At 42.7% G+C, this 27,882-nt stretch overlaps 1 protein-coding gene across 1 annotated transcript; it reads left to right on the forward strand.

The window, feature by feature from the left end:
- The first annotated feature begins 7,353 nt into the window (after positions 1-7,353).
- ATP12A (ATPase H+/K+ transporting non-gastric alpha2 subunit) lies at positions 7,354-27,865 on the forward strand. The gene is made up of 23 exons (XM_009674061.2): positions 7,354-7,395; positions 9,453-9,599; positions 11,260-11,319; positions 12,218-12,421; positions 13,008-13,121; positions 13,303-13,437; positions 13,962-14,079; positions 14,277-14,545; positions 15,623-15,821; positions 16,303-16,412; positions 17,139-17,273; positions 17,579-17,771; positions 18,200-18,375; positions 19,416-19,552; positions 20,256-20,406; positions 22,502-22,670; positions 23,393-23,547; positions 24,212-24,335; positions 24,681-24,826; positions 25,485-25,618; positions 26,502-26,603; positions 27,226-27,317; positions 27,512-27,865. The coding sequence occupies exons 1-23, from the start codon at positions 7,387-7,389 to the stop codon at positions 27,538-27,540; spliced, it is 3,108 nt and encodes a 1,035-aa protein (XP_009672356.2). The 5' UTR covers positions 7,354-7,386; the 3' UTR covers positions 27,541-27,865.
- The last annotated feature ends 17 nt before the right edge of the window (positions 27,866-27,882 follow it).

Consider the following 27,882-nt stretch of genomic DNA (forward strand, 5'->3'; position numbering starts at 1 on the left):
ATGTAAGAAAACGCACTAAGACTGCACTACTAATGCAGATGTCACTGTGTCGAGAAGCAGAACCCAGATTCAAGACAGCATTCACCCATGCGCTTGCTTTAAACGTGGTTAACGTGGTATTGAATAGGGGCCTAAGTCACGTTATGTGCCGATCAAGGACCCATTGCATGGTAACTGCCCTAATTCCGTGACAGCTTCAGAAAAAATTGGGAATTTAGAAATGAAAGTTCTCAGAGAAACTGGACACCTTTCATCTCTAAATTCCCCTGAGCCGCACAGTGCCCTGAACACATTTTAACGCACTTTTGCCCTCTCTCCCTGCTCCTCCCCAGGAAAGCAGGTGATGTGCAGCCCTCTCTGGCCAAGCTCCAATCCTAGAACTTGAGATATCTCTTACTTAACCGACTTTGTTCCAATTTGAATCGAACGAGCGGTTGGACTGCTTCTCGGCAGCAGCCCGACAATATCCGATGTGAATCAAAGCTGACGGCATTTTCCCAAGAGGAAAGTAGGCAAAAGGTGAGGGTCGCTCATCCTCCAGCAGGCACGGCTCCAACACGGAGAGGGCAGGGGAAACGCTTCCCACGGACGGGCGCCCGCTCCGCGCTGGTGGCAGGGAGACCAGGGCGGCAGTGCAGGCAGAGGCGGAGCACCTCCGCACGCCGGCTTCGCCGAGAGCTCTGAAAAGCTCCCTCCCCTCCTTACAGCCATCGTTCCCCTTTGAGGCCAGCGCCGCACGCACCTCTAGCCGCAGCGCGTAAAGCTTCCTTTCTCCCTGGATGGAGCTAAGCGGCAGAGTTTTTTCATCATGATTTTCTGTAACGCAGAACGTTCACCAAATTGTCCCTTGATCTCGAGCTCCCACTGCAGTGAGCACGCACATTTGATGAAGCGCCACAGTAAATATCAATCTGCCTGATGGCCGAAGCACAAGTAACACAAGCTAGCAGCATACAACCAGAACTGCTGGGTTTCTACAAACTGGTGAGAAACGAGAGCGCGAGTTTCTTACGCTGCCTCCTCCTGCAAAGGCCCTACTGCAGGAGAAGTGGTACTTTTTCTAGTTCTCCATTTTACCTCTCACACTGCTCATCTCCCACCTGCAAGCTCTCAGACTACCTGCGCAACTCTGAAGCAAGCCACTGAGAAACGAGTACAAACGATGGTGTAGGACCAAAACAGAGGCACCAGCAGCGAAGGCAGGGAGACTTGGCCATGCCCCTTCACATGACTTTGACAAATATGAAACAAGTTTTTCCTGACCCTAGGTATCTTCAGTACAAGGCCGAGCGCAAGGTCTGTACAGAAAAGATTTCACACTGCTCTGGGCTGTGTACAAACCCATGTGTTTCAAATTCCACAGGTGGAAGGCTGTTTGCAACTCAGTATCCCAACTCCAATATCCCAGTTGTGTTACACCTTAAACTAATTTAGGAACCTTTTCTCTCATGCTGGAAGCCTTCTCTGGATTTTACTCCCGTGTACAAGCATGACCACTACTGCTAGAAGACAGACTTTGAGAAGCAAATACAAATGAAAACTGAAATCGTACAGATTCTTCTGAAACACCTCAAAAGATATAAAGAATTGAGCAGAGAATGCTCTTCCTCCCTCCCTGCCTTTTAAAGAAGCCTGTAGCGTTTCACAGCAAAGGTACTGTGTTTAAACGAAAGCAAAGGGGGAGAGAGCACAATATTCTCCATTAAATTTTGCAACAGAAGTCCACCACTTTGCTTGCTCTTGCAGTAGCCTTATACAAGCTACTCAGTTTTGTGGGAATGCAAAAATTCAAAGGTAAAACTTAAAAGTAGCCTGAGATCATTTCTGAGATGCAGTTTATTCTTTTCTTCCAATAAACCTCTGAAGTCCATGGATTTCAGTATCCTTTTCAACTACTGGCCATTTAAGCTTTACTCCTGCCTGCTAATCTGCTAGCAGATTACAGATGGGACTAGCAAGTGCAGAGGTCAGTCTTTATCAGAACAATGGTTACTGGCTGTCAGCTTTCATAAACCATGAGCCATCACTTTGTCAGTCTCAGCCTTCGGCTTTGCAAGCCGTGACTAAAGATCCCGACTTGCTCTGCTAGCAGCTGTTGCAAGCTGTGAGCCAGCTTCTTGGCATTCTCAGCTGAAACACTCACCAGTTCTGCCAGTGCTGCCAAACTGTCATTTTCAGTTAGCAGAACTGGTGTGACATTACAGCAATGTAAGGCCAACATAGGGTAAAAAGGGATCATCTGTTTGAACAATCCACGCTCAACCGACTGACTCATTTTTAATCACTTTCCAATAGAGGTCATCCAGACGGTAAACATCTGGCTGTATGCATCTTAGCAGTCTTCCAGTGAAAATTATCTTGCTAGTCAACGTCTGCTTCTGCTGTATCAGTTGCCAATTACTTGTGCAGCCACATTACTGCGATGACCTGCTTTTTATCATAAAAAAATGAAAGCTACAGTATAAAGAGTCTCTAAGCAAAAGAGCGTTTTTGCCAAATAATGACTACCCTGCCTTCCACATCAAATTAGGAAATAATTGTTGCCTATTCACAGAGTGACTTTTAACAAATAACGGACATTATCCTTCCAAGACGTTGTAAAGTGGAACCTTTGCCGACTACAGAGTACCATTTCTAGACAGTGTTATTTGCAAACACAGATAACCCACAAGCAAAAAGGTCATTCCAAAGTTTCCTCTCCTACATTTGCATAGCTGCTTTGGGGTAAACTTGCCTTGGTATCAATTGTCCGTCTTCTCTTCCCAAGTGCCCAGCTTGAGCCACATGAAGACTCAGATTCACATCCCTCTTTTAACTGGAGATCTTTCATTCTGCCATATAGCATAAAGAGTTAGTTTGCCTCTGTCACTTAACAGGCTGTGGGGTCTTTTCAGAGGACTAGATTCAGTCTGTGAACTACGAATTGGCCCTGCAAACTCTAGATTTGCAGTTTGGCACGTTACACCAGCACATTAGATTCCATTTTAAAGGAAAGCAATATCTGTGAAGGAATGATGAAAGTAGCAAGAGAGCCACTGCATGAAAGCAAGCCAAGAACGTGCAGATGTCTATAAATCATATGTAATCACAAATAAAACGTTGAAAATATCACCACATTTAAAGAAGACAGTTTTACTATGTTTCCACATCAACTTCCAATTCTGACTGTACCACTGGGCAGCCCCAGGAAGTTTCAAACGGGAAGAAGATCAACATTCCCTCCTGTTTAATCCCATGTCAATAAGAATTAAGTAATGGTTCATATTAATAGCACTAGGAAGTAGGAAGATAAAATAGCAAGAAGAATAAGAACAGTCCTAGATACAGCATCTGGCTTGTTGCTTCTGTTTTCCTGCTCAGAGACAGCAAATATCAAGAGAAAATCGTCTCCAAATGTTATCCCCCCCCCCTTTGCAAGAAACGGGCACGCTCTACTTCTTTTTAGATTCCCTTTAGGTAGAGGCCAGCTACTTCGGCAGTTGATAGTATGCCATGGAAAACGTCCCTCTCCAGCTCGCTATTTCAAATAACCAGGATTATTTTGCATATTTAGAGACAGTCATGGCTTCTTGATAACCCATGTGAAAGTGCTTTGAACAAACAGTTCTCTATGTTAGAAGGTGACAGAATTCAAATTACTACATCACTGCAGAAATCTAAGCAGCAATTCCATAAAGAAGGATTGAGATAACAAGACCAGTCACTTCCCTCGCACCTAACCATCACTTCTTCAGATGAAGAGCGAAGAACATGTTACGGTGATATATTTTGTCTGGGTCAACTCTTTGTGAATACACAAAAGTCCCCTCAGCACTATACTAACTCCAAAATCCAGAAGGGGCCAAATCCTCCTGTAAAACTGGGACATACCTTTCAATGAAACACACTGCAGCTGTGGTGACCGAGCCAAGTCCCTAGGAATATCAAGGGAGCACGGTACTTGCAGTGAAGACAGATCGTAGTCCCCTGTCTAAAATACCCTCTTAGAAACTGAGAATTAAGCCTCTTTTCTCCCAGTAATTTCCTACTCACTTGTGATTAAGCAGAAAGAAAAATTACAAAAAAGGATAGAACTACTTATAACACTACGTAAAATGAAATATGCAATTCCATGATCATGAGGAAGACAAGATACACGCAGTAGACACTCAGATAAGGAGTGGTTTAGGAACAACGCCTCGACCATCAGTTTCAAAATACTGCCTTAGCTTTTGCTTCAATTTAGCTCCTGAGGGCTGTTTTCAAGTGCTTTGTTCATCACTTGTGCCCTGTGAGTTACAGGTTAAACTAGAAGGGGTGATTTAACAATAGCTCTCCGCTGAGAGGGTAGTTTCCCTTTTCCCAGTGCACGGAAGCAAGGAGTCCTCACAGCTGCCCACCTCTGCTAAAGGATGAACCCAGAGGACGTTCTCAGCCCTTTCTACTTGCTTTCGCTTACACGATGCCAGCTGCTGGAGATGGCTGGCTGCAGCAACCTGCTGCATGGCCTTGTTTTAAAGGCTCAGGAAAGCACAATGAAATAATACAATTCATGTACACATACCTGCCAGTATTTGTCTAGCTGATCTGTAGTTCTATTCCACCTTCAAAAGTTGACTCTAACACTACAAAACTAACTCCTGAAGTTCAGGTTCTGCTTTTTGAAGTGGGCCACAAAGGGGAAAACCCCCCACTTCCCTACAGCTGGAGATAGGCCTGAACCAGGACGTCAAGGCACGCGCACACTCCGTTCTCGGAATTCGGACTTTTGCTGGTGTGAAAGTAGCAAATGAACAGAGAAAGCTCCTAGCACAGAGGCTGCTGCACTCCCTCTGCTGGCTTCCTCCGAGGAACGGCAGCAAGCCTGCACCACACCGTGTGAAAACAAACTCAAGTACAGAACTACCAGCTGTGCATTCCTGTGGCTTCCAAAGCCTCATAATGCCGTTGTTCCTAACGCAGGCCCCACTTCAGACGTAACGGGAGGCATATAAAATAACACAGTAACGTTTCTAAAGTTAAACACCTTCAGGAAGAGAAAGGTAGGCAAAGATCAAGTCCGTTACATTTTGTTGCTTTACTCCGAAAACTTCTACAAGCGTTTCCACCTTCCCATCACAACCTGAGCAGCTGAGCTGCACCATAATTTGAGAATCTGAGCACCGATCTCAGGAACCACAAACGTGCCATCTTCACATTGCATGTGTTAAGACACGTGGTCTCAGCGTACAAAATAACAGCAAAACATTCTCCTGGTTGCTTTTTGCAGAACTTGCACGCAGACGTATCTGAAGATGGAATAGGATCAAAACACGTGTTAATTCTGGTGAAGAAATGAGCAAGACATAGTAATTGGGAAGGGCTATTATTTTCCTAGGCGGAAATTTAGAATTCATAACAATACTTACTCATTTCACCTTCTAAATAGGGCTCAGCTACAAATGTTGAGATGCACTAGAAACATACCCAAGGATTACAACGTCAACCAGCTATTTCTAGGTGCTGGACTATAGATCCCAGTTGCCAGTTAAAAACTCTAAACGAGAAAGATAAAGTATGTTAGTCCCTTTTCACATTTTCCAGCCTGCTGTCTCTATCAACAGTTCTTACGGACAACGCAATCGCCTTCCTGGTAGGCACTTCACAGTTTCCAAGTCCGTACTTCCTTTTATGTACCCCGCATTCCCAGCCTCAGCAGTCCAGCTTGATGTCAAACGTGCTTGTCGTATTTCTTGATCCTCTCAGTTCTAGTACTTTCTTCGGCAATAGACAGGCCAATCTCAGGATAGGTTAACATGCGACACGTGTAGTTTCACTGGACACAGTGAACAAATCACTGCTTTTGCATACGGTACATACTTGTGAAACCTCCAGCGCTTACTTATGTAAGAAAAGGTCTAGGACACAATCCAGTCATTACAGCAGAAACTGAACGTGAAACCTTTCCAGCTACACTTTTCAACCCGTACCTTGCACAACCATTCTAGGATTGAAGAGTGTCATGGAACCATGAGAAGTAGCAGCAGTTAGGTTTTTTAACACAATCATTGTTAAAGGAGGTATGATACTCGAGTTGCTGCCCCTAATTATTTAGTTGCTCTTGCTCCTGTTGAAATAGTAAATGATACTTCTTGGTTGTCTTCCCTAAGCTAATAGCTTAAACACATGGCTTGAAATGGTCAGCCCTGGTTATTGCTGTTAACATGTTATATCTCTCACTGCAATTTGAATCACCAGCTAGTGACTGTGGTTTCTCACAGCTTCTCAAATTATGCAATTTGAAGGTCCTGAATTATATAACGTAAAAGACCGATTGCTGAAAGGCTATGTTGTGCAGCGAGACCAGTTCTGTCAGATTGATGAAAGACAGCCTTCTCTAAAGTAATGCTAAAGCATAAAGAAACTTTCACCATATCTGACTTAGTATTTCTTCAGCCAAACTTCAGGGAGGAGGAAAAGAAAAAGTTAACTTGGCTTCTGATGGATGAGACGTGCCAGGTACTCTAAGTGTCATAAATCTCGTTATCATTTCAGCATGGAAGCTTGCAATTTGCACAAGATAATCGATTTAAATAAGCTGTACAGGTTAACTGCTCTTGCTGAAACGCCACTGGGAAGTGATCGTTCAGTTAAAAATGACAGTTAAAAATGAAACAAATGCAATGCAAGAATAAAGAGTGAAGTCCAAGTTAAGACGCTGGAAGGAACGCTGCTCCGCTAAATTATTAGAAGTCACTTAACGTGACACATACAAACTTATCAAGTCCCTGTTAGTATCTAAACAGCACAGGGATCTAACTTTTAGGGACTCTAGGCAGGCAAAGAGCTTGCCATATAAACAGGTAGGCAAGGCAAAACATACGTAAGACCTTCTTTACCCCACCATATGTTGCCACGACAGCTGGAAATCCTAAGGGGAATCTGCTGCTTCAAAGTCTCTAAAGGAAACTCTTGGCTTCTAGCAAGATGAATAATACACTTGTTCCTCAGTTGTGAGCAAACACTACAAAGGAGTAATTAGAAACTATCTGACCTGAAACCCACATGCCCATTACTGCGGTATTTTTCCACCTACTACAGGTGAAACAGAAGATGGGCTGGACCTAGAAGGGGAGGGGTGGAGTGGCAGTGCAAGATGGTGATTTATAAAGCACGAGCAAACCGTGCTCTTTCTCCACAGGTTCTGGACAACGAACCTGTCCTGCCTGAAGGATGTCAAAGTGCACGCAGGATTCCAGCTAACGAATGCTTGCCAGCTGAGAGGGAACTACAACCGCTGTGAGCTTTTGCACTCCAATAGCCCAAACTGCTCTGACCTACCTAATTCGCTGACTGGGTTTTTGGTTTTCATCCAAACACTTTGGCTCGTCTGTTTTACTCCATCAGGAAAGGAACTAACTCACCAAGATGGTAAAGGTGAGTACACCGTTGACTGAAATCGCTGTTACTGAACATGTGGTCTCTTCTTAAGAGCTAGCATTACTTTTTAAAGTTTTGATATACATAGGTATATTGTGCATGTGAGCTAAGTGAAAAATGGAACTAATGCGAGACACTGCTGTGCATCCAGTGCAACACCCTAATTTTTTTTCATTCTGTACAAGTACGCACTTCTACTCCTAAGAAGAAGCAAAGAGAGCAGAGCGGACAGGAAACAACTCTGGGAATGGCTTGTATCTTCTTCAACAATTCCACAAACGCTACTTCTTTTGCAAACGCCAAAACCTGACCGTTTCTGAAAGTGTGCTTAAGGGAGGAATCCCAGAAGCCCCTCTCTGAAGGCTGAAAGTAGATCATGCATAGGAGCGATAAATAGATTTTATTAACGTCTTGATCTTTCTTTATTATTCTTCTCCATCTGCTAAGCTCTCACAATAGAGAGTTGTTTTCTTTTTCTCCTGGTCTCTCTACTTTATGGAGATTTGAAAAGCTGAACAGATTTTTGGGTGGGATGGTTAAGGAAGAAGAAGGAGGAGGAGGGTGAAGACAGATAAACCAGATTGTGCATCTCTGGCAAGGCAGAAGAACAAGAACTTCTTGTAACAGAGATGTCCTTTGTCTGGGATACGTATAACCGAACAAATTGACGTGCTTTAGGAGAAGGACTTCAGATATTTAACTCCTCAAACTACTCGCCCCAGTTCTTAGCTTTTCCCTTCCCCAAGATAAAAGGTCGAGACTTCAACATTCCTCTAATTCAAGAGCATCTGAGGATAAGATGCCATTTCTGAGTTCAGAAAAATAGTAAGTTTTAAGATGTTGCAATCTTTTGAACTCTCTGGTTTAGTCTGTACGTAATTAAGGTGTCCACTTTCAATTCATCTGAAATATTACCTCTGTAGCAGTACAAACATTGATGAGTGTCCTGCAAAATGTACATGTACTCTTTAGACAGAGAGCAATAGCACGTATGCTCATAAATCCCACTAGTAAAGCACACCATCAGGCAGAATCCAGTAAGCACGACTCTCATGAAGCTCTGACAGTTAATCTCTAAGAAACTCAGCGAGAAACAGGGTCAATCAAATAGCTCTTCTAAGGAAAGGCATGCGGTTTACAAGATAATTAGGATCTGGAACATTATGATTACAGAAGTCGGTGAATTAGCAACACAGCAAGTTTGCCCTTCAGTCTATACGGTATGAACTTAAAAGTTTGGAGGTAGGAAAAAACCCCACAGGTTATGGATAAAGGCAAAACATTGTGACAGGTTTGGCAGCTTCCCTAGGTTATTTAACAGTTTTATGTACCTGGTAGCGGACCGGCAAAAATGAGGGAAGGGTTTGCCAACACCCCGTCAATTCTGAGCTCTCTGTGAAAAGAAATAGACTTCTTTCTCCTTGGCTACCAATATGGTGCTTGCCCCCATTTCTCACTATGGGATCAAGCGGCACTAATTTCATGACTACGTTGTTGCAGTTGTAATCAAATTTGTTTTTCTTACTCTTTAAAGAAACGCTGTTCACTGTATTATATAAATGTGTAAATGCTGATTTTAATTGAAAAGAAAAAAGGTAGTCTTGAAGTCATGTACTTAGAAAGCTCCAGGAACAGGCACCAAAAAAAAAAAAAGCACTCATTAAAATTTTCTTTTTCTTTTCTTAATCTTTGGTTTTATATCAATCTCTTCCTTGGAGCTAACACATGGCTTAATGGTTTAAGCTGGCAGTGCTGAGATCCTGGGCTCCTGTATGCCTACACTTTGTGTCAAACCATAAACTACTAGAAGCTTCGGACATTTCTACAGAAATCACTGTAACTTACTTCTGCTGAAGACCTGACCCAGAGTGCTATAATACCTGCTGGAGAGATCTCAGGGTAGGACGGGTCAACTCATGCTAGGAAAAGAGGCAGTAACAACATACAGATTGTCTAAAAGAAAGTGAATTTGTCAGTGAATTTCTTTTTTATTGCTTCCTTCAAGTCAAAACTTGTGATCACAACAATGCCAAAAACCTTATTTTCTTTTACAGAAGAAGTCTGATGTTTACTCAGTTGAGATCCACGGGACACAAGACTTGGAAAAAACAGAGAAGGTAGGAGAAGAGGATACGTACAAAGACCTGAAAGGCAACAAGACAAAAAAGAAGACAGAAGACCTGAAGAAAGAAGTGGACCTGGTGAGTGCTGCTAAGCTCCCATTTCACCAGGCAGGACTGTATCCAGTCACTGTTTGAATAAATCCTGGGGAAGGGGAGAAGATGTGTTGCATATTTTAAGAGAAGAACAGCTGCACTGGAAGGCTTAATGAGGAAGGATTAGCTTCCTCACGCACCTGAGGTGTGTCACTCTTAGAAAAGAAGTTGTGCAGAATTAATGCCTGTAATGAAAGAACGATTCTGGCTTAATTAAGCCACCAATGGCACAGAGCAGTACCTCTCTACTCCCAAAGCAGGTCTGCACTTTCCCAAATGGTGGAATAACTATAATCAATATTTTTCCTAGAACTTCCGCTTGCACAGTCAGTGAGGAAACAGAGGGAAAGGCAGAGGCAAGAAGAGAGAGCACTAAGCTGGAGCTCAGGAAACCTGCATTTTATTTCTGTTTCGCCACTGACCTGCTGGCTGATCTTGGAAAAGTTGCTTCCTGTCTATATGTTTCAGTTTCCCAATCTGGAAAATGAAGATAATTATATTGACCTCTTTTCTGAATTGCTTTGAGAGCAACTGATAGGGTAGGCTATTTACCGGCGAGGCGGTATTTCAAAGGCAAGGAAACCCCAAAATGTGGCATCAACGCGTCCATCACCTTTCCAAGATCTATCCAGATAGATACCAGCTAAAGAATTCTCAGTGCCTCTCCTCTTTGCCACCGGGGAGGTAATATTACCCTCATGTACCTAATGGGGAAGCTGAAGCACAGACAAGCTAACTGACTCAGCCAGGTACCAAAGGATCATTCTGTGAAAACAAGGGTGAGAAGAGAACTCACAATGCCTTGGCTTCTAACTCCCTGTTCAGCATGAGATACGAATAGGTCAATGACACCACAGAGGTGTCACTGCAGGGAAAGGAGAAAAACTTTCAGATTTCCCTCTCCCACACCCTTTTGAACTGTGGTTAGAACCTGTTGCTTCTTTCTACGAGACTCCGACAAATAACTCCATATAGCCTACCTCGTCAGTCAGGTGCAAAGACTCGTCACACATGTTCTGACACCACAGCCTTTCTTCTACCAACATATTGCCTACGGTACTGGGTTTTCAGGTCCTGTAGCATGTAAGAAAGTAAAGAGGAACTATTTATCTAAAAGAAACAGAGTTATTTGTGGTAAGCCGTATTAACACGAAAGCATCGTTCTGCTCCTGTGACAGATTTGCTGGAGGAGGGAGAAATTTAAAAAAGTACTCCCAAAACCAAAAGAAAAATGCAGCTACCATCTTCCAGTGAAGTATACTCTGCTAGCTCCTTAAATAGTCTATCTACCAAAACTTTTGGCATCTATCAGTTAAACCTCTTAACTCCACAGGAGATATTTTTGTTCACATTTGTTGCGAAACCCAACTTATTTCTATTCAAGTGAAAGTGACTTGCAAATTTTTTTTTTAAGCAAATGGCAGAGTTGAGAATAGAATAGAATAGGTTTGTGCTTTTTGTGAAAAAACACATAGTCTATTCATGAAAGTGGGATGTCACAGTAGCAACTGGACCCACAGTCCCAGAAGTTAAGGCATTTTGAACTTTCTCCAGACTCTGAAATTCTGAAATACAAGTTCTAACAGCCTGACATTCTGCTCACTAACTATCATTTTCTCTCTTTTTTTTTTTTTTTGGAATCCAGGATGACCACAAACTCAGCACTGAAGAACTGGAGGAAAAGTATGGTACAAGCACCAGCAAAGTAAGTCCATTAGGCATCATTAAGAAACTGTTCAAATCAGATACCTTAGGTTACCTCTGGCTGATCCAGAGCTTTGTAGAAGCAGTGGGAAAGCATTCAAATCAACAGACCATATATATGAACGTGATACGCTAAACGCCGTCAATAGTGCCTAAAAACAGACAGCAAGACAACCAGCAGCACTGGCCTGGATTTAGACTGGAACTTCTCTCTCAAGTCTGAAGGAGTCTGATCTACTGTTTTAAAATCAAAATCCCTGTACAAAACCTGAACTCAATGTTTGAAGCAGGACCTCAGCTTTCCTAAAGACCAAGAAAGTTTTTATCCGATATCCAGAGGTCACTGCAATTCATTTCTCACTGGCACTGTCTGTAACAACCTGTAGCAAGCAAGAACACTGGAAATGGTTTTATCTTGAAGGAAATATGAGATTTGAGAAACTGTACACGGAGTTCCTCCGACACCTAGCAGCACTGTATTTGAATATCAAAGCACGAAACACGGCCAGAGTACAGAGAAGCCGCCCAAGGAACTCACGAACCACAGACTTCCTGGTGAAACACCAACAGCAGCAGAAAAACTGACCAAGATGTTTCTTTTCAGTTTTAGTTAGAACGTTTGTTTTTATCTGACAGGTAACTGTCAGAGAATGAAAACGCCTAGTGAACACTGCCCCAAATTCAACATTCCAGTAAATAAACCGCTATTTCCTCAAGGTAGATATTAATAGTAGCCACCCTGAAATCAAAGGGTTTGAAAATCAAAGATGCAGGTTACCGCAGCTGATCCACAACATGAACAACGTTTAAGGAACAAGCAACACGCAACACGTTTTGAGTTGAGACACGCAAATCTGTTCTCTGTGACTTCATTTCAGTAGTGTCATTTACTTTTGCAGGGTCTCTCCAGTGCAAGAGCAGCAGAGATTTTGGCTCGGGATGGTCCCAACTCACTCACTCCTCCCAAAGCCACTCCTGAAATCGTTAAGTTCCTCAAGCAGATGGTGGGAGGGTTTTCCATCCTCTTATGGATAGGAGCTGCCTTCTCCTGGATTTCATTTGGCATTCAGTTTGCCCAGGGAGCTGAATCAGCCTTTGACAACGTAAGTATTTGAATAAGTACAAAGTGAGTGTTTGACTCTGACAACCTAAGCAGTTTAAATGCTACTTCATAGTTATTCAGTAACTACAATGAGGAATGTTATTCTTTCTGGACTCTCCCTCTACTACTGAACATTTCTGATAAATGCCCAAATACCTGACATACCACTTCTGCCTAGGAGTGCCTGTCCAAGGTTTTATAACCACTACCCCTAATCATAATTCTTGAGTATTTATAAGAGGAATACTGAAGCCCATAAAGGCCTCTGGAGTCTTTGACTGATTCCCTTTTGAGGTGCATTCTGCTGGAAATACAATTTGTTCGGGTTCGTATCAAGGTTTTAGTTTGAAGAAGGCTCTCAGAGAGACAGGAATCTGGCTATTAAAACCTTTTTTTATACTGAAGGAGCCTTACTTGATTACTAACATGGCAAAACTGGAAGTGTTTTTTAATTAATCTTTTAGACTGGCTCAGTATCTCACTTTATGAGCCTCCTGAGACAATATAGAAGAATGATGATTTAGTCTAGTGGAGGAAGTGCTGAACACATAACTTAAATTAACTGGATTCCTTCTTTTCTTGATCAGCTCTACCTTGGCGTAGTCCTCGCGCTGGTTGTTATACTCACTGGTATCTTTGCTTACTATCAAGAAGCCAAAAGCACAAACATCATGGCCAGCTTCAGTAAAATGATTCCACAGGTAAGAGCAACCAAGACGTTCCATTTGAGATAAAAGTTGATTCTAACTGCACCTTCAAATGACAAAAGTGGGACTTCAGTGATGAGCAGCCTGAATTCTGTGCACAAAGCTGAATTTAACTCTCGGTAGGACACTGAGAGGATGGGGCAATGCTTACTTTTGTCGTACTTTCATCTTACAGCAAGCTCTTGTCATCAGGGACGCAGAAAAGAAGGAGCTGTCAGCAGACCAGCTGGTTGTTGGAGACATTGTGGAAATAAAGGGTGGAGATAGGATCCCAGCGGATATTCGCCTGATCTTTACTCAGGGGTGTAAGGTACAATGATTTGTAAAGTGTGGGGAGAGGGGAAAAACACGATTAAGAGGTTTTATTACTTAATAAGAATTTCTGGGCACCCAGTAAGAATTATCAGATCCCTAATTAGACACAACGCCTATGTAGAAGCTCTACTGTCATGCCCGGCTCATGCACTACTTACTAACATCCCCCACCTTTCTGAACATCGAAAGAAGCCACTGTGACCATACCGTGCTCTGGCAATACTCTTTGACAAGGCAGAGGCGGAAATACCAATACGATACTAAGTGTCTCCACAGACCTGGAGGTAGATCTTCATACCGTGTTTTCTTTCAGGCTGCTACCCAAAATCCCATTGACAGACACGTGACACGGGTTGAACTGAATTCCCACAGAAATAGATTCTCTCAGTAACACAGGCAGCGAAAGATGATGGCCCTGTGATCTATTATCAAACATGCTGCTGTCTTGTCTTCCGGACTACACGCAATCATCGTTAGTATCGCTAACTGTAACGTGAGCATGTCTTTGTTTTGTTAAAGGTGGACAACTCTTCGCTCACAGGGGAATCAGAACCACAGTCCCGTTCCTGTGACTTCACCCACGAGAACCCCTTGGAGACTAGGAACATTGCGTTCTACTCAACCACCTGTGTAGAAGGTGCGTACAGAGAGTTGGGCCTCCAGAAATGGCACATACAAAGGATGCTACATAATACTGCTCACTGGTTTTCAGCATAATTCTGTGGTGGCACGTCAGTCACACGAAGGCTGAGAAAGGTCTCTGTCAAAGCAGTACTCTGTACAGAAGACGGGATCAATCTCTCTTGGAGCTGACAGACTGCTATTTCTTTGTAGGCACTGCTACTGGCATTGTAATCAACACTGGGGATCGCACTATCATTGGGCGCATCGCCTCTCTTGCGTCAGGAGTCGGGAATGAGAAAACACCCATTGCTATTGAGATAGAACATTTTGTCTTCCTGGTGGCAGGAGTGGCCATTTCTATTGGTGTTCTCTTCTTCGTTATTTCTGTTTCTATGCGATACAAGTTTCTGGACTCCATTATCTTCCTCATTGGCATCATTGTGGCCAACGTGCCAGAGGGACTGCTAGCCACAGTAACGGTAAGTCTGTGCTGGAATCTTGTACTTCTTCAGCCAGGACCATAATTCATCTCTTCCAAGTTCTTTACAGCGTAACACTATTCGATGAAAAACAGGACAGATACTCAATCTATTAAGTGACTTGGATGAGTCAAGTTTAAAGCAGGGGTATTTTTTTCCACGAAATTGAAAGGACATAAACATTTCTTCAAATTTCAATGAATTCTGAAACTCTATACCAGCTGTGGAAAAAAAAAAAAAAAACCGAGCTCAAACTTACTTCCCCCTCCCTCCCTGTTTCTGCTGACCCTTTCTTTAGCAGCTTTGTTGCAAACCGGCAGCGTCTGCTTTGGTGCTCCCACATGGTTTTCTATCAATTCCCTAAAATTATTATCACAAAGAGAGATTTTTTTTTTTCAGAGTTGGTACTGTCCTAGGTCAGAACAGGGAACTCTTGACATAACTGAGCCATTAATCCTAAAAACTTCAGCACAAAAATCCCAATGCAGTTCTACAGAATGTTCTTTAAGCACCGTTCTGCCTAAATTGCTACCTGGTAGCACAATGTGAATCGTTTCTCCCCGGCCTGCTCCTGTTTGGAAGCGAGGATATTGTACCTTAAAGGACGTATGGGAATTCTGTTCGTTAACACATACAAAGCGCCACTCAAATCCTTGGCTGAAAAGCAGCAGGAGAACCGCCTAGCAGTGTTAGCCCTAAAGTACACCAAAAGCGACCAACCAGAAGTTCTGCAGTCATGACGAGAATGAGTTCAGGATTCATTAAGTTGGCAATTAGGAGCTCCTCCCAAACAGGTTCTTTCATCTAGAACTAGATACTACACTCTACCTCCGTCAGCATGCGGGCAGGTTCCTCTCAATCTGTGTTCCTTTGCTAGTGACAGCCAAACTTCTGATCTTAATAACGCCATTACAAATAAAAACAATGTAGTGCCGTCAACCAAAAGGTAGAAGTCTTAAAAAAAAAAAAAAAAAAAAAAAAGTTCTCTTTGAAAAAAACAGCAAGTATGTTACCTCATTATATTGTTCTGTAACTACGCCTTACTAACAGTGAGCTCAACTTCTTTACGTCTGCCAGGTGAGTTTGTCTCTGACAGCCAAGCGGATGGCCAAGAAGAACTGTTTGGTGAAGAACTTGGAAGCTGTAGAAACACTGGGTTCTACCTCTATCATCTGCTCTGACAAGACAGGGACCCTCACACAAAACAGGATGACTGTTGCTCACCTCTGGTTTGATGATCAGATCTACTCAGCTGACACCAGCGAAGATCAGACAAGTAAATATCGGAACAGGGGATCTGGGGAAGGGAAACTAAATGAATTGAACATGTGGTGTTTCACACCCACTGGCTGTCAAACTGATGTCAATGGGGATGTTTTTCGATAGCTAAAGTAGATGTGTCTCCCTGCCACATAAAAATGTAGTCTGCAACAGGAAAGCGCCTTCTTAGCCATGTAGAGAGGCAAAGAAAGAATTAAAATTTGAATTCCACTCACAGAAAATAAGTCTGGAGGAGGTTGTAATCCAGACCTGTTTGCCAACAGTAAATTTAAAAGAACATATCATCTGAGTAACTTTGTCAGAACTGCTAGTTGAGGGATGTAAAGGTTTGGGTCAAAATTATTTTTCTATAACAGAAACAATCAAAAGAGCAGTTTTCTCCTGCAAGCAACTCAACCCTTTTGTTTCAAACGTAAGCTTCTACTGCTGTCATGTAATATGTTAAAGGATGCAGTGTTTATTTTACTTCCTCACAGCCCAGCCTTTTGATCAAAGTTCTCAGACATGGATAGCATTATCAAAAATTGTAACTCTCTGCAACCGGGCAGAATTCAGACCAGGACAGGAGAATCTCCCAATAATGAAGGTACTGCTTGCTTCACGTCAGTTTATTTCTTTTCCTCTGAAAGAATATACATGGGTTGTTGCGTTTGGCTTAGCAGTCTCTTCAGTTTTAACATGCCCATGTTTGAAATTACCATTTGCTACGTACTCACAAAAAGTTTGAAGGAGGAGGGAAAAAAAAAAAACTTAAAACCAGGAGCAACTGTCACTGTAAGGAAAAAGACAAGGCGGGTATCAAGAATTTTCCTACTGCACTATTAATGTGATACAGCAAGAGATAGAAAAAGTAAGCAGGCCTTGCTTAATCTCTTTACACATGACTGCTACAGGTGGCTCTCTCTGGTGACTAGATTACAGTCAATACAAATCCCTCATCTCTACTGTTTAGTCCACCAAGGCCTTCCTCAAAGTCATTTGATTTTGCGCTTTTGCTAGCTCAGTTGTAAACGCATACTGCCCTCATTCTAGGACTGCATTATAAAGCTTCCACAGAAACCTGAAAGCGAGCACAAATCTTGCACTCTCACAGAATCCTACGCTAATTCCACCTCTTTGCAGTAGCTTGGTTTTAACAGCAACTGTAAAACAGATGCTCCAAATTGTTAGTGTAATGATTTTTCAGAACTGTTGCTTCACGTAAATTCATTGGTGCTTAACCATCCAACGAATGCTACAAAGTATGCAAGCTCTTTTGGTGGAAGTGCAGAAGCATATATGCTACAAAGTGTTTCTTCTTTTATGCATCTAGAGAGTTGTGGTGGGTGATGCCTCTGAAACAGCTCTGCTGAAATTTGCAGAAGTAGTTTTGGGTGACGTCATGGATATTAGAGCACGAAACAAGAAAGTGGCCGAAATTCCTTTCAACTCTACCAACAAATTTCAGGTGTGTTTTATTTTTGGAAATTAGGCCAGACTGTTTCCAACTTAACTGTTTCCATTACCGTGTCTAACTCAACTATTTGTGACGTGCAAGTCTTAATGGGGAAGTGCAATGACATGGGAAATTTAAGCTATAATGAAAGCAGTTCATGCCCATTTGATGGAAAAAAATAAAATTCTCACGGAAAAGAGTAAGAAACGTTATTTCCATTCAGAGCGACCAAAATCTGAAATAGATGAGTATCACGTGCTGTTTGAGGTGAGAATCATATATTCTCTTTCAAATTATTTCATGTTTGTGGCACGCAGCTTTCCATTCACGAGACTGACGATCCCAATGACAAACGCTTTCTGCTGGTGATGAAAGGTGCCCCAGAGAGGATTCTAGAGAGATGCAGCACCATCATGATCAACGGCAAGGAAGAACCACTGGACAGTGAAAAGGCAGAAGCTTTCCAAACAGCATACATGGAGCTGGGCGGCTTAGGGGAGAGAGTGCTGGGTGAGTACAACTAGAGGGACTGCAGTGCAAAATAGGGTTTTAAATCCTGGTACAATCCAGTGCTTCTGGACTTAATTCCTCTTGCAGTGGAAGGAAAAAAGAAAAGCATATAGCCTCCTAAGCAGAGCGTTAAAATGTCACTGATGTGCTTTAAGTTCTCTGTGGCAGGGACCCTCTTATCAGTATATACTGATTTTGTCCTGCTGCGCTACATAGCTAAGAAAAGCATCTAATCCATGTTGTTGCATTAAGCGCCAAGCCTATACGTACTTCCGCGCAAAGGCTACAGCAGCAGATTAAAAAAATCTACTGTGAAAAGCTATGTGTTAAATGCACCAGAGTTTTACGGAGATAATCAAAGCCTTAGCAAACTCTCTTCTTTCTCCCACCATCTCCTGTTCGTTTCATCATCCTAAATTTGTTTCCAGGTTTCTGTCATTTATACCTGCCTGAAAATGCGTTTCCAGACACTTACCCATTTGACACAGATTCCATGAACTTCCCCACTTCCAACCTGTGCTTTGTCGGGCTCTTATCTATGATTGATCCACCACGTTCCACGGTGCCAGATGCTGTCTCAAAATGCCGTAGTGCTGGGATCAAGGTAGGGTTTTTACAACAAACTATACGGTGAGTCTACAAAAAGACTCACGATAACAAAACTATAAGGTCTTCCACTGCATTGTCGTTAAATATCTTTCTAGAGGTATCTATGAAAAGATGTAAACGCTCGAGCCATTAACACCGTTCTACAGTTATCGCTTGAAGAAACTACTTGAAGGCCTGGAGAGGCATAAAGGTTTTTAGCTCAGGTTATTTGGGAATTAGACCACAGCAAAGATGTGCGGAACTGAGACTGGAAACCTGAATTTGGAAAAGCGCAGATACTGTCTCACTGGATCCATTTTTACAATATAGAAACCGCTGCCAGCTAGAATTAATGACTCGTAAACAGCATAAGGTAACAGAAACAATTCTTGACGAAATATAAGGACGCAGATCCCAAGGGCTATGCTTGTCATGATCTTTCATGCATGGGAGTCACTAAAATCTAACAACTGTTCAAGCTGACCTGCTGCAGCACTTCTAATTTCATTCCCGAGAGACCCACAAGTTGCTAAATAATCTAGCTAAATAAGGCAAAGTCCCTGTTAAAATTACTCGCCCCAGATAAGATGAATCCCAAGTCCCAGTAATGACTAAATCTTCCGTGGTCTGAAGACAAGACACGGCAGCTAGCAACCTTTCTTCAAGAAATATTAAGAGAAATCATTGTTTTACCTGTCAGGACACCTGAGTCACAACGAGCCAGTTTATGACGTGATACTCTCACATACTCTCACCCTTGAGTATACGCAACGTAAATTCACATATAAAAGCTTCTTTATTCTGCATTGTTCTGACCTTGCTACCTGTGATCAACGGTTCCCTTACAGCCCTGATAAACAACAAGAGGTACAGAATTAGTGTCAATATAGAGCTAATTAATTGTCATAATTTGTCTTTGTTATGTACACAATACAGTTTCCCAAGTGCAGATTCTAAAGTGCTTCCTGGTCTACAACAATAGATATTTCATCTTATCTCTCTACATCCATTGCATATACGTTTCTCACTCGCCCTAAGTGCTTGTCCCTTCCTCAGGTTATCATGGTCACTGGCGATCATCCAATCACTGCTAAGGCCATTGCCAAGAGCGTAGGCATCGTTTCAGCCACCAGCGAGACTGTGGAAGATATAGCTAAGCGCCTCAACGTTCCAGTTGAGCAAGTCGATAGACGGTAAGAGCTGAGAGAACATAGGGGATACGTATGGCTTTTCTGACAGCTATGCCTCCTCCCTCCACAATGCTTCTAGCCTATTTTACACCACAGCTGCTTGGTACGTTCCCAGCCGTTGCATCCACGCAACGCGTCTTCTCTACCTAAGTAACCGTGCATGCAGGTCAGTGCGTCTCAGTCTTCACTGGCCCTTGAAAATTCCTCGCAAATAATACTTTGCGGAACACGCTGGACTTTGGCGTCACTGCCAACCTGAAGAAACACGCACTTGTGGAAAGCAAAATCTAGAATCATGTGCAATGCTGGACGATGATCTAACGACCAACAGTGCAAGTTCCCTCTTTTACCTTTTAAACGTGAAAAGATAAACATACTAAGAGAAACATAAAAGCTTCTTACAGAAAAGAAGTCTCTCCCCTCCACTGCTCCTGCCTCCTGCCCAAACTCCTCTTTACAGTGCGTTTTCTGTGGGTTTTGTCTACGCAGGAGGAAGCTTGAATTCCTTCCTTTTGCATCTAGGAATACAGTCTGGATTTCTACACTGGCTTTCACTCAACACCTGCTGATTAACAACTAAGGCTTCTGAAAATAAATCCATTCGCTGCTTTCCTCAGTGTTGAGCTGCATAGGCTGTATGAGTGCACTATTTTTATCTAAGCTTTTTGATTTGAAAACTTACCCAGCTTTCCCATGGCTATTACAGACAAGCTACAGCAGCAGTAGTTAATGGGATGGAGTTGAAGGACATGAGCTTGCAGCAACTGGATGAGATCTTGTGCAACCATTCAGAGATAGTCTTTGCTCGGACATCACCCCAGCAGAAATTGATTATAGTGGAAGGCTGCCAAAGACAGGTAAGTAAGAGGTATAAAAGGTTATGTGCAGATATGGCTATGGGGCATTATTCACTAAGCAGTAGCTTTTCCTCAGCTATCACCCCCTAGGTGAGAGGATGGAAGCCAGTTTGTAATGCACTCTAAGCCTGCTGACGTTCTTTTCGTTGTGCAAGAACGTTATCTAACAGATTCCCACAAAATGACTAATTACCCTCCTGTCTCCTCTGGACAGAATCCAAGCTGCTCCAGACTCTGAACTCCTACTGACAAAATGAGTTTTCCCCAAGTTTGAACGGTTTGGAGCTGTACTGAAGGTCTGACTGCCTCTTTGGCATGTAATTCTGAGAAGCTGCTGCTGTGACGCATGCAAAGCTTCCTGGGTAAAGACTTGTACGTTCTTTGGGAAGGAGCCTTCCCCCAGCAATTCTTTAAACTCAGATAAAAGCAACGTTGTTACCACATCCTCTCATCTTCTCTCTTGCGGGCCGTTTAGACCTATGCGCTTCCTGCCCACAAGAATATTCAGAAGCGAAATAAGGTATGAATCCCCCAAAACGTCGTGGCATGACTTATCTAGGGCCAAGCCTTATAATTACTTCGGAAGACTGTACAACAACTCACAGAACGTAGGAACGTAAGTCAGGATTTACAGAGGTTTTGTCCCATCTACAGGCACTATTACTATGTAAAGTAGCATTAACTGCAGCCAGCACAAGAGGCAGAGGGAAAGAAATGAGATGTACTGCGCGCTGAAAAAGTTTCACGCTGGCATCAGAGAATTTTCCTCTTTGACACAACATTTTCCAAACAGATGCTGTGAACTGAAAGCTACGCTACCGCCCTGCCCAAACTTTGCAAACAAAGCAGATGCAGCACAAGTCGTCATTTTATGCTTGTAATTACACCAGAGCTGAGCTTTCCAATTACCACTATCAGCTCTTTGGGTTTAAGCCTGAATTGCTTTTTATTGCCAGGGGTGGGGGAGAGGAGGATGGGGAAAAAAATCTTCCTATTTCATCTCTTTTTCAATGGCCTTTGGCAGATATACAGTAAATGTGCTCTGTACTTCTTAGACACCCACGCTCCTAGTGGATTTGGCTTTTTAAAGGATAAAGAGGAATGTTGACCGCCCCCCTTCCCCCCACCTCCACAACCCTAAGCCAGTCAGTCTACATGCTATGTTTAGTACTGAGAGCTTATAAGCCCTTCTGTACGCGGCATTACTCATAGGTAATGACACTATGCTAAATCCCCAAAGGGACAGGACATTCAGTATTTGTTTTAATCGGTTTGCCAGGCTTTCTCCCGCCCAGAACACGCTGAATTGCTATTAAGCTACGAATTTTTGCATCAACTAGAACAGGACCCTTAGCTGCAGTAGGTGCTTCTGGAAAATACTAGAGAAATTGACTTGAAGAATCAGGTTTAGCCCAGACTGGCAGTGACCAAAAGATGCTGGGATAAGGTGAGAAGTCTCTCTAACTGAACAATTACGTAGTTTACGCTTAATACCAAAACTGACTGATCCTATAGGCACTTCAGAAGACAGACAGAGACAAACACGTATCAACTGAATCTCCCACAGATGTGGCCAGGTCAACTCAGACAGGAATAGACTATATACAGTGGGACAGATGTCTACCTTTTAAAGCTCCCTTATAGCCAGAAAGCTATATAGCACAGCAAGAAATAACAACATGTTGGATGCATCTACTTCAGATGTCTACTTTGGGAAGAGATAAATCATATCCTTGAAATCCCCCCTTCTCTCTGCTAACTACGAAGGGAGTCTAGACAATAAACTCAGGTACAGACACCCCTAGCACAGAAGGCTGATGTTGCTGCATTGATCCTACCTGTGGTCCTTCTACATAACGGATACGTTTTACATGGGTAGGAAGAAGACTCAGAAAATCATGTCCATAGAGTCCACAGAGCACCTTCCAGCTGCACTGATTAACTTTAAAAAGCAATGAAAGAATACAGGAAGTATTAACTCTCTCCTAGAGGTTTAAAGACAGGGAGCGTGATGAGAAGAGATCTTCTTTCATGGAAGACAGCACAGTCTCCTCAAAAAAAAAAAATCACATCTGGATCCTTTTGTGCATTGCAGGGAGCAGTTGTTGCAGTGACTGGCGATGGAGTCAATGACTCCCCGGCTCTCAAAAAAGCAGATATCGGAATTGCTATGGGTATCGCTGGCTCTGATGCAGCCAAAAACGCAGCTGATATGGTCCTGCTCGATGATAACTTTGCTTCTATTGTCACAGGAGTGGAAGAAGGTAAAAAATAACGTTGCTATGTTGCTATCCACTTTCTTAGCCGAAAGCTACTGCCAGCCACGCAGCACTTGCGGGTCCTCCTGATTCCCACCCTCCCTACCCAGCCCCTTCCTTTTTCTTTTATCTCCTTCCTGGATTTGGAAATGTGGTTGTGGTACTCAAGAAGTTTGGGAATTTACTCCATTCATAGACAGATGACAAACTTACAGACAGTAAGAAAATCATCCCTCTCTCTCCCTCTTTTTTTACATATATTTGTTAACCAGAGCCTCGGCCTGCTATCTCTGGTTGCTCAAACTCCAGACAAAAGCACTTCCCCTCTTACTTGCTCCTAAACGGTTTTGAGTCTCACAACAAAGGTCCAAGTTTTGCTCTCCACATTTTCATTTGGTTACTTGCTCACACATCATCTTCACCCTGCTCCATCTGTGACACCCCACTCTTCTCTCCCAGCAAAGAGAGAGCAGTTTCTGTTAACACTACAGCTTATTGTGGAACAGGACTTTCTTCTCTTCCAGAGAACACCAATGAAAGAGATTTTTTATTTTCCCTTGAATTTTCAGAAGGATAGAAGGGAAGGGAGCGGAATAATTTCAAAAAAAAAAAAAAAGTATGAGGAGTGCAGACACAAACCACAAATATTTTCACTTTATTTAGTCCTTTTTCTTTTTGAAAACACTACTGGCAATTCACTCTTATAGAAGTGGTTCTTCTTCCTCCAGGCCGCTTGATCTTTGATAACCTGAAGAAAACAATTGCCTACACCCTGACTAAGAATATTGCTGAGCTCTGTCCTTTTCTCATCTACATTATTGCCAGCATTCCAATGCCCATTGGCACCATCACCATCCTCTTCATTGACCTGGGCACAGACATTGTAAGTTGCTGTCTCCTAAATTGTGTCTCGTAGAAGTTGGTTACTTTTTCCTGAAACATCACGACAAATGAGAGAGGCTGGGTGCAGAGGGATGTGTAGCTCACTGGATGATTCAGTCGTCTCACTGTGCAACTGAATAACAAGCTAGTGAAAGGGTAGAGGACCAGACTAAAAACTGCTTGGTATGGAGAAAGAGGAGATGAAAAAAACTGCAGAGAGATAAAAGGGGTGAGTGGAAAGAAAAGACTTCTCTGATCTGCACTCACCAGCAAAACTTCCGGCAGCATCTTTTGATTAGAACATACAGACAAACTGTTATCACGAGACGATACAGACTGCCGCAGTCAGTATAAGGAATGAGTACCAGATCACTCGATCAGAGCCCAGTCTAGGAGATATGAAGAACCCTTTAATGTTTTCAGTGTCCTCTAGCCCTTTGGATTGTCATGTGAACATCAGACCCATAAAAGACTTTCAGCCTTCCCTCAAATCCCTTACACGCGTTAACAGAATGCTTCGTTAAGCCTTCTTTCATTTGCTCTGTACACACTGAAAAGTCAGGGTACATTAACAGAAGCTCCTGAAAAGTAACACTTCTCTGGTGAGCCTCTGAGAAGCATACAAATTTTGCCGGCAAGATTCTGATGGCTTACTTCTTTTGTAGATTCCCTCTGTTGCATTAGCCTATGAAAAAGCTGAAAGTGATATTATGAACAGGAGACCTCGAAACAAAAGGAAAGACAGGCTGGTGAACGAGCAGCTTGCTGTGTACTCCTATCTGCACATCGGTAGGTTGGCCTGTTCTCTGAAACACTACATTGCATCAGCGTAACAAGTCGGAGGCAACTTCACAGAGTTTTTAGAGCAAGAGGGGAACGTGAAATTCAATCTTTCCTCTGATCACAGCTCACCATGGTAGCCTAGGCAAATAAACTAACTTCCTTCTGTCCCTCATTATCCATCAATACAACAGTTTCTGTCTACAGAGGTCAAGAAGCTTAACAGCACTGAGAGAGGTAAAACTATATTACGAGTCATGTCAAATTGCACAGCTTAGGAGACAGTCCAGCACTGAAACCCCCCAAATGCCTAGATTTTGCTTCTTCCTCATTCCTCCCTCTTTGATTTTGCAGGTATCATGCAGTCAGTGGGAGCCTTTGTAACTTATTTCACAGTGTATGCTGAACAAGGCTTCCTCCCTTCCACGCTGCTTGGCGCGCGAGTCTACTGGGAAAGCAATACCATTAACGACTTTGAGGATTCATATGGACAGGAATGGGTAAAGAACCACTGAAACACCCTCGTGCTCTCCCTCATCCAATGCTTTCTGAAAAATTCCACACACTTCCAAAATAAAAGATTAGGGAAAGAAAGAAAGAGTGATTTAAATGTATAAATTGAGTTAGTTTTCAGACGGTCCCTCAGGATAGATTCTCTAGAGCTTCCACCACCTGGCTCTTCCATTCACACTCCATTCACCCATTCTTCTAGAATTTCCCTTCTTCTGACTCAAAGTCTCTGGAAATACACCTTCTCTGGACTTTAGGTTTAGACCATCATAACCTCTCAGCCCTGCTTCTGAATAGCACTACTGAAGTACTTTGCAGACTCTCCCTCCTGCTTTCACTCTGTATCCCCCCCCCCCCCCGCCTTCACTCACGCGACAGAAATCACAACACACAAAAGCTAATTAAAAAAAAAGTTAATAAATCAATACAGATTCCTCTCCGCACCAGGTTAGTTATCCAGCTTCACGACTCTTCTACAGCAACTTAGTAGACTAGAACAACTGGCCGAAATCTGATCGTTACACTTCCAAATTTGGAATAACTCTACATTAACACCTTAGTAACTTACATCCTACTATCTAAGTTTGCAGTCACTTGCAGAGTGTCTGATATAACATAGCTATTTGTGTTTTTTCCTCTGCTTTGCAGACTAAATACCAGAGGATGTACCTACAGTGGACTGGCTATACTGCCTTTTTTGTCAGCATCACAATTCAGCAAGTGGCAGACTTGATCATCAGGAAAACACGAAGAAACTCCATTTTCCAGCAGGGTCTTTTCAGGTAAGTTTTGCAGGTTCCTTACCTGACACGTGGAAGGATAAACTACCCTACTGGTAATTTTAGCAGAGGTTTAGCTCAGCAGTTTAGACTACTGATGTTTAGTCCTTTGAGCCAAGACTAAATTTGCATTCAAGCAATAGCAAATCTCAGAAAAATGTTTTATGACGCTTCCCCCCCCCCCCCGCCTCTTTCCTGTTTCATAATAGAAGTTTTCTTTAAACAAAGACTTTGTACCGTTTCCTCTGAAGATGCACCACCTTAAAAACCAACTCTACATTCTGTTCAATAAAACATGCATTTGGTCTTCTCCAAGGGAATCGTAACCTCCCAGAAGAAGAGGTACCAGCTGGTCAGACTCCCGGGCTGCCCTCTGCAAAAGACTTTGTATCCTTCAATCTCATGAAAGTCCGGGAGTTAGAAATACCTAACCAGACAGACAGAGAGGCTATGTACAAAAGCTGGCATCCAGTCACAGTAGAGGAGAGCAAATTGTTTTTCTTTATCTGCAGGCACAGAGCCGACACCTATGTATATTTTCTTCTTCCATTCCCATGGGTCACAATGCATATCCACAGCGCAACTCCAAGACATGACTAAAGCATACTGCAGGTCTACCCAAGGCGAACTTTGATTCAGCTAGGTCAGGAATGGTAGCAGGAAAGATACAGGCATATGCGATGCACAAGAGTGCTAGGGAGTCTACCAGCTGTTCCATGCTACTGTGTTTGCAAGTGCTCATTATCTGATGCACTTCATTCAAGCTAGCTACCAGAGGCACAGTCATAACTCTGAACGTGGCATGGCCTTTGCATTATGCTGCAGCATCAGTTTGTCATACCTGGACAGAGTCATGTAAGCTTTTTCCTCTTCGGTTTTCTTGTAGGAACAAAGTCATCTGGGTGGGTATATTTTCCCAGATAGGAATTGCTCTGATTCTTACTTATGGCCTTGGACATGTTACAGCCCTGAACTTCACACCCCTGAGGTGAGTTCTGATGCGTGCATACTCCCCCTTGCCCTTCATGCATGAGCAGACCCGGATGCACCATTCTGCCAGAAAGAGGCAAATGGGAGCTCGATTCAAACATAAATATTTAAGAACATTCATTGTGAAGAATGGGGAGAACAATTTCTTAGCCAAAAAGGCCATTTTCCACAAAAAAATGCACTTTTTTTTTTTTTAAACCAGATTTACTACGAAGGATAGATACAGAAACTTACTTGTGTAGAATAAACATTTTGATTATTTTCCCAGGACCCCCAATATTCTTTAGCGATCAGATAATATTTTGCTTAATTCTATGCAAGCAACTTTTAATCTGTATCACTTGCAAACTCTGTATTTTTCTGCCATCTTCAGAGACTACAATCCCACTAGGTAGTGTTTTCTTCTGACTAATATTTGGAATAAAAGAATTCAAGCAACTACTTAAGCTTGGGAGGCTTACAAGAACACCATCTTATTTCTAAATCTTTGAATGCTTAAGTTTTAAAAAAAAGAAAACCTAAGGAGGCCATATTCTCTTTTAGTGACATCAAAAAGCACAGTCAGAAAAAAGGTGAGTGCTTAGATGCTTCTGAATAAGAACTTCCTTTCTTACTCCCAGGTTTCAGTATTGGTTTGTGGCTGTACCATTTGCGATCTTGATATGGGTCTATGATGAAGTCCGCAAGCTGTTTATCAGGAGATACCCAGGAAGTAAGTAGGATTCTCTACATTTAAAATTTGAGTGTAAAGAGTCCTTTTCTACCCTTTAATTAATTCACCTACCTTAGTTGCCTCGGATGGGTGGACTGCTCAGAAATGGACCATTTGGTCACAATAATTATTTTTTCCACAAAAAGGGAAAGTAAAGTTACTGATTTTTTTTCCCCCTCTTTCTCCCACGGCAGGCTGGTGGGACAAGAACATGTACTACTGAAACAGTCCTTATCACTGGTCATCTTCCTCCTTGTGGAGAGCTGCTTCTCCAGCCTCACTCAGCCTCTGCTGCTTAAATGTCCTGTCTGTGCAATAATCACTTGGGCTCGCCCCATGGAAGGCTGAAGAAACGTCATGAATTTCATCAAGAAATAAGGACTTAAGAGGCTGATAGATTATCTTCTACTGTACTGTAAAGCTTATACTTGTCTAGAAATTGAACCGCTATCTATTTTTGTAACAAGCACAATTTTCCCTCCTTCAAAGATGAGCTGGGAGAGCTCTCCGAGAGGAAAACACATAAGGATAAAGGGAATGAAAAAAGACAAAACCCCCCAGGAAC

The sequence above is a fragment of the Struthio camelus genome, chromosome 22, assembly GCF_040807025.1.
Source record: "Struthio camelus isolate bStrCam1 chromosome 22, bStrCam1.hap1, whole genome shotgun sequence".
NCBI lineage: Eukaryota > Metazoa > Chordata > Aves > Struthioniformes > Struthionidae > Struthio > Struthio camelus.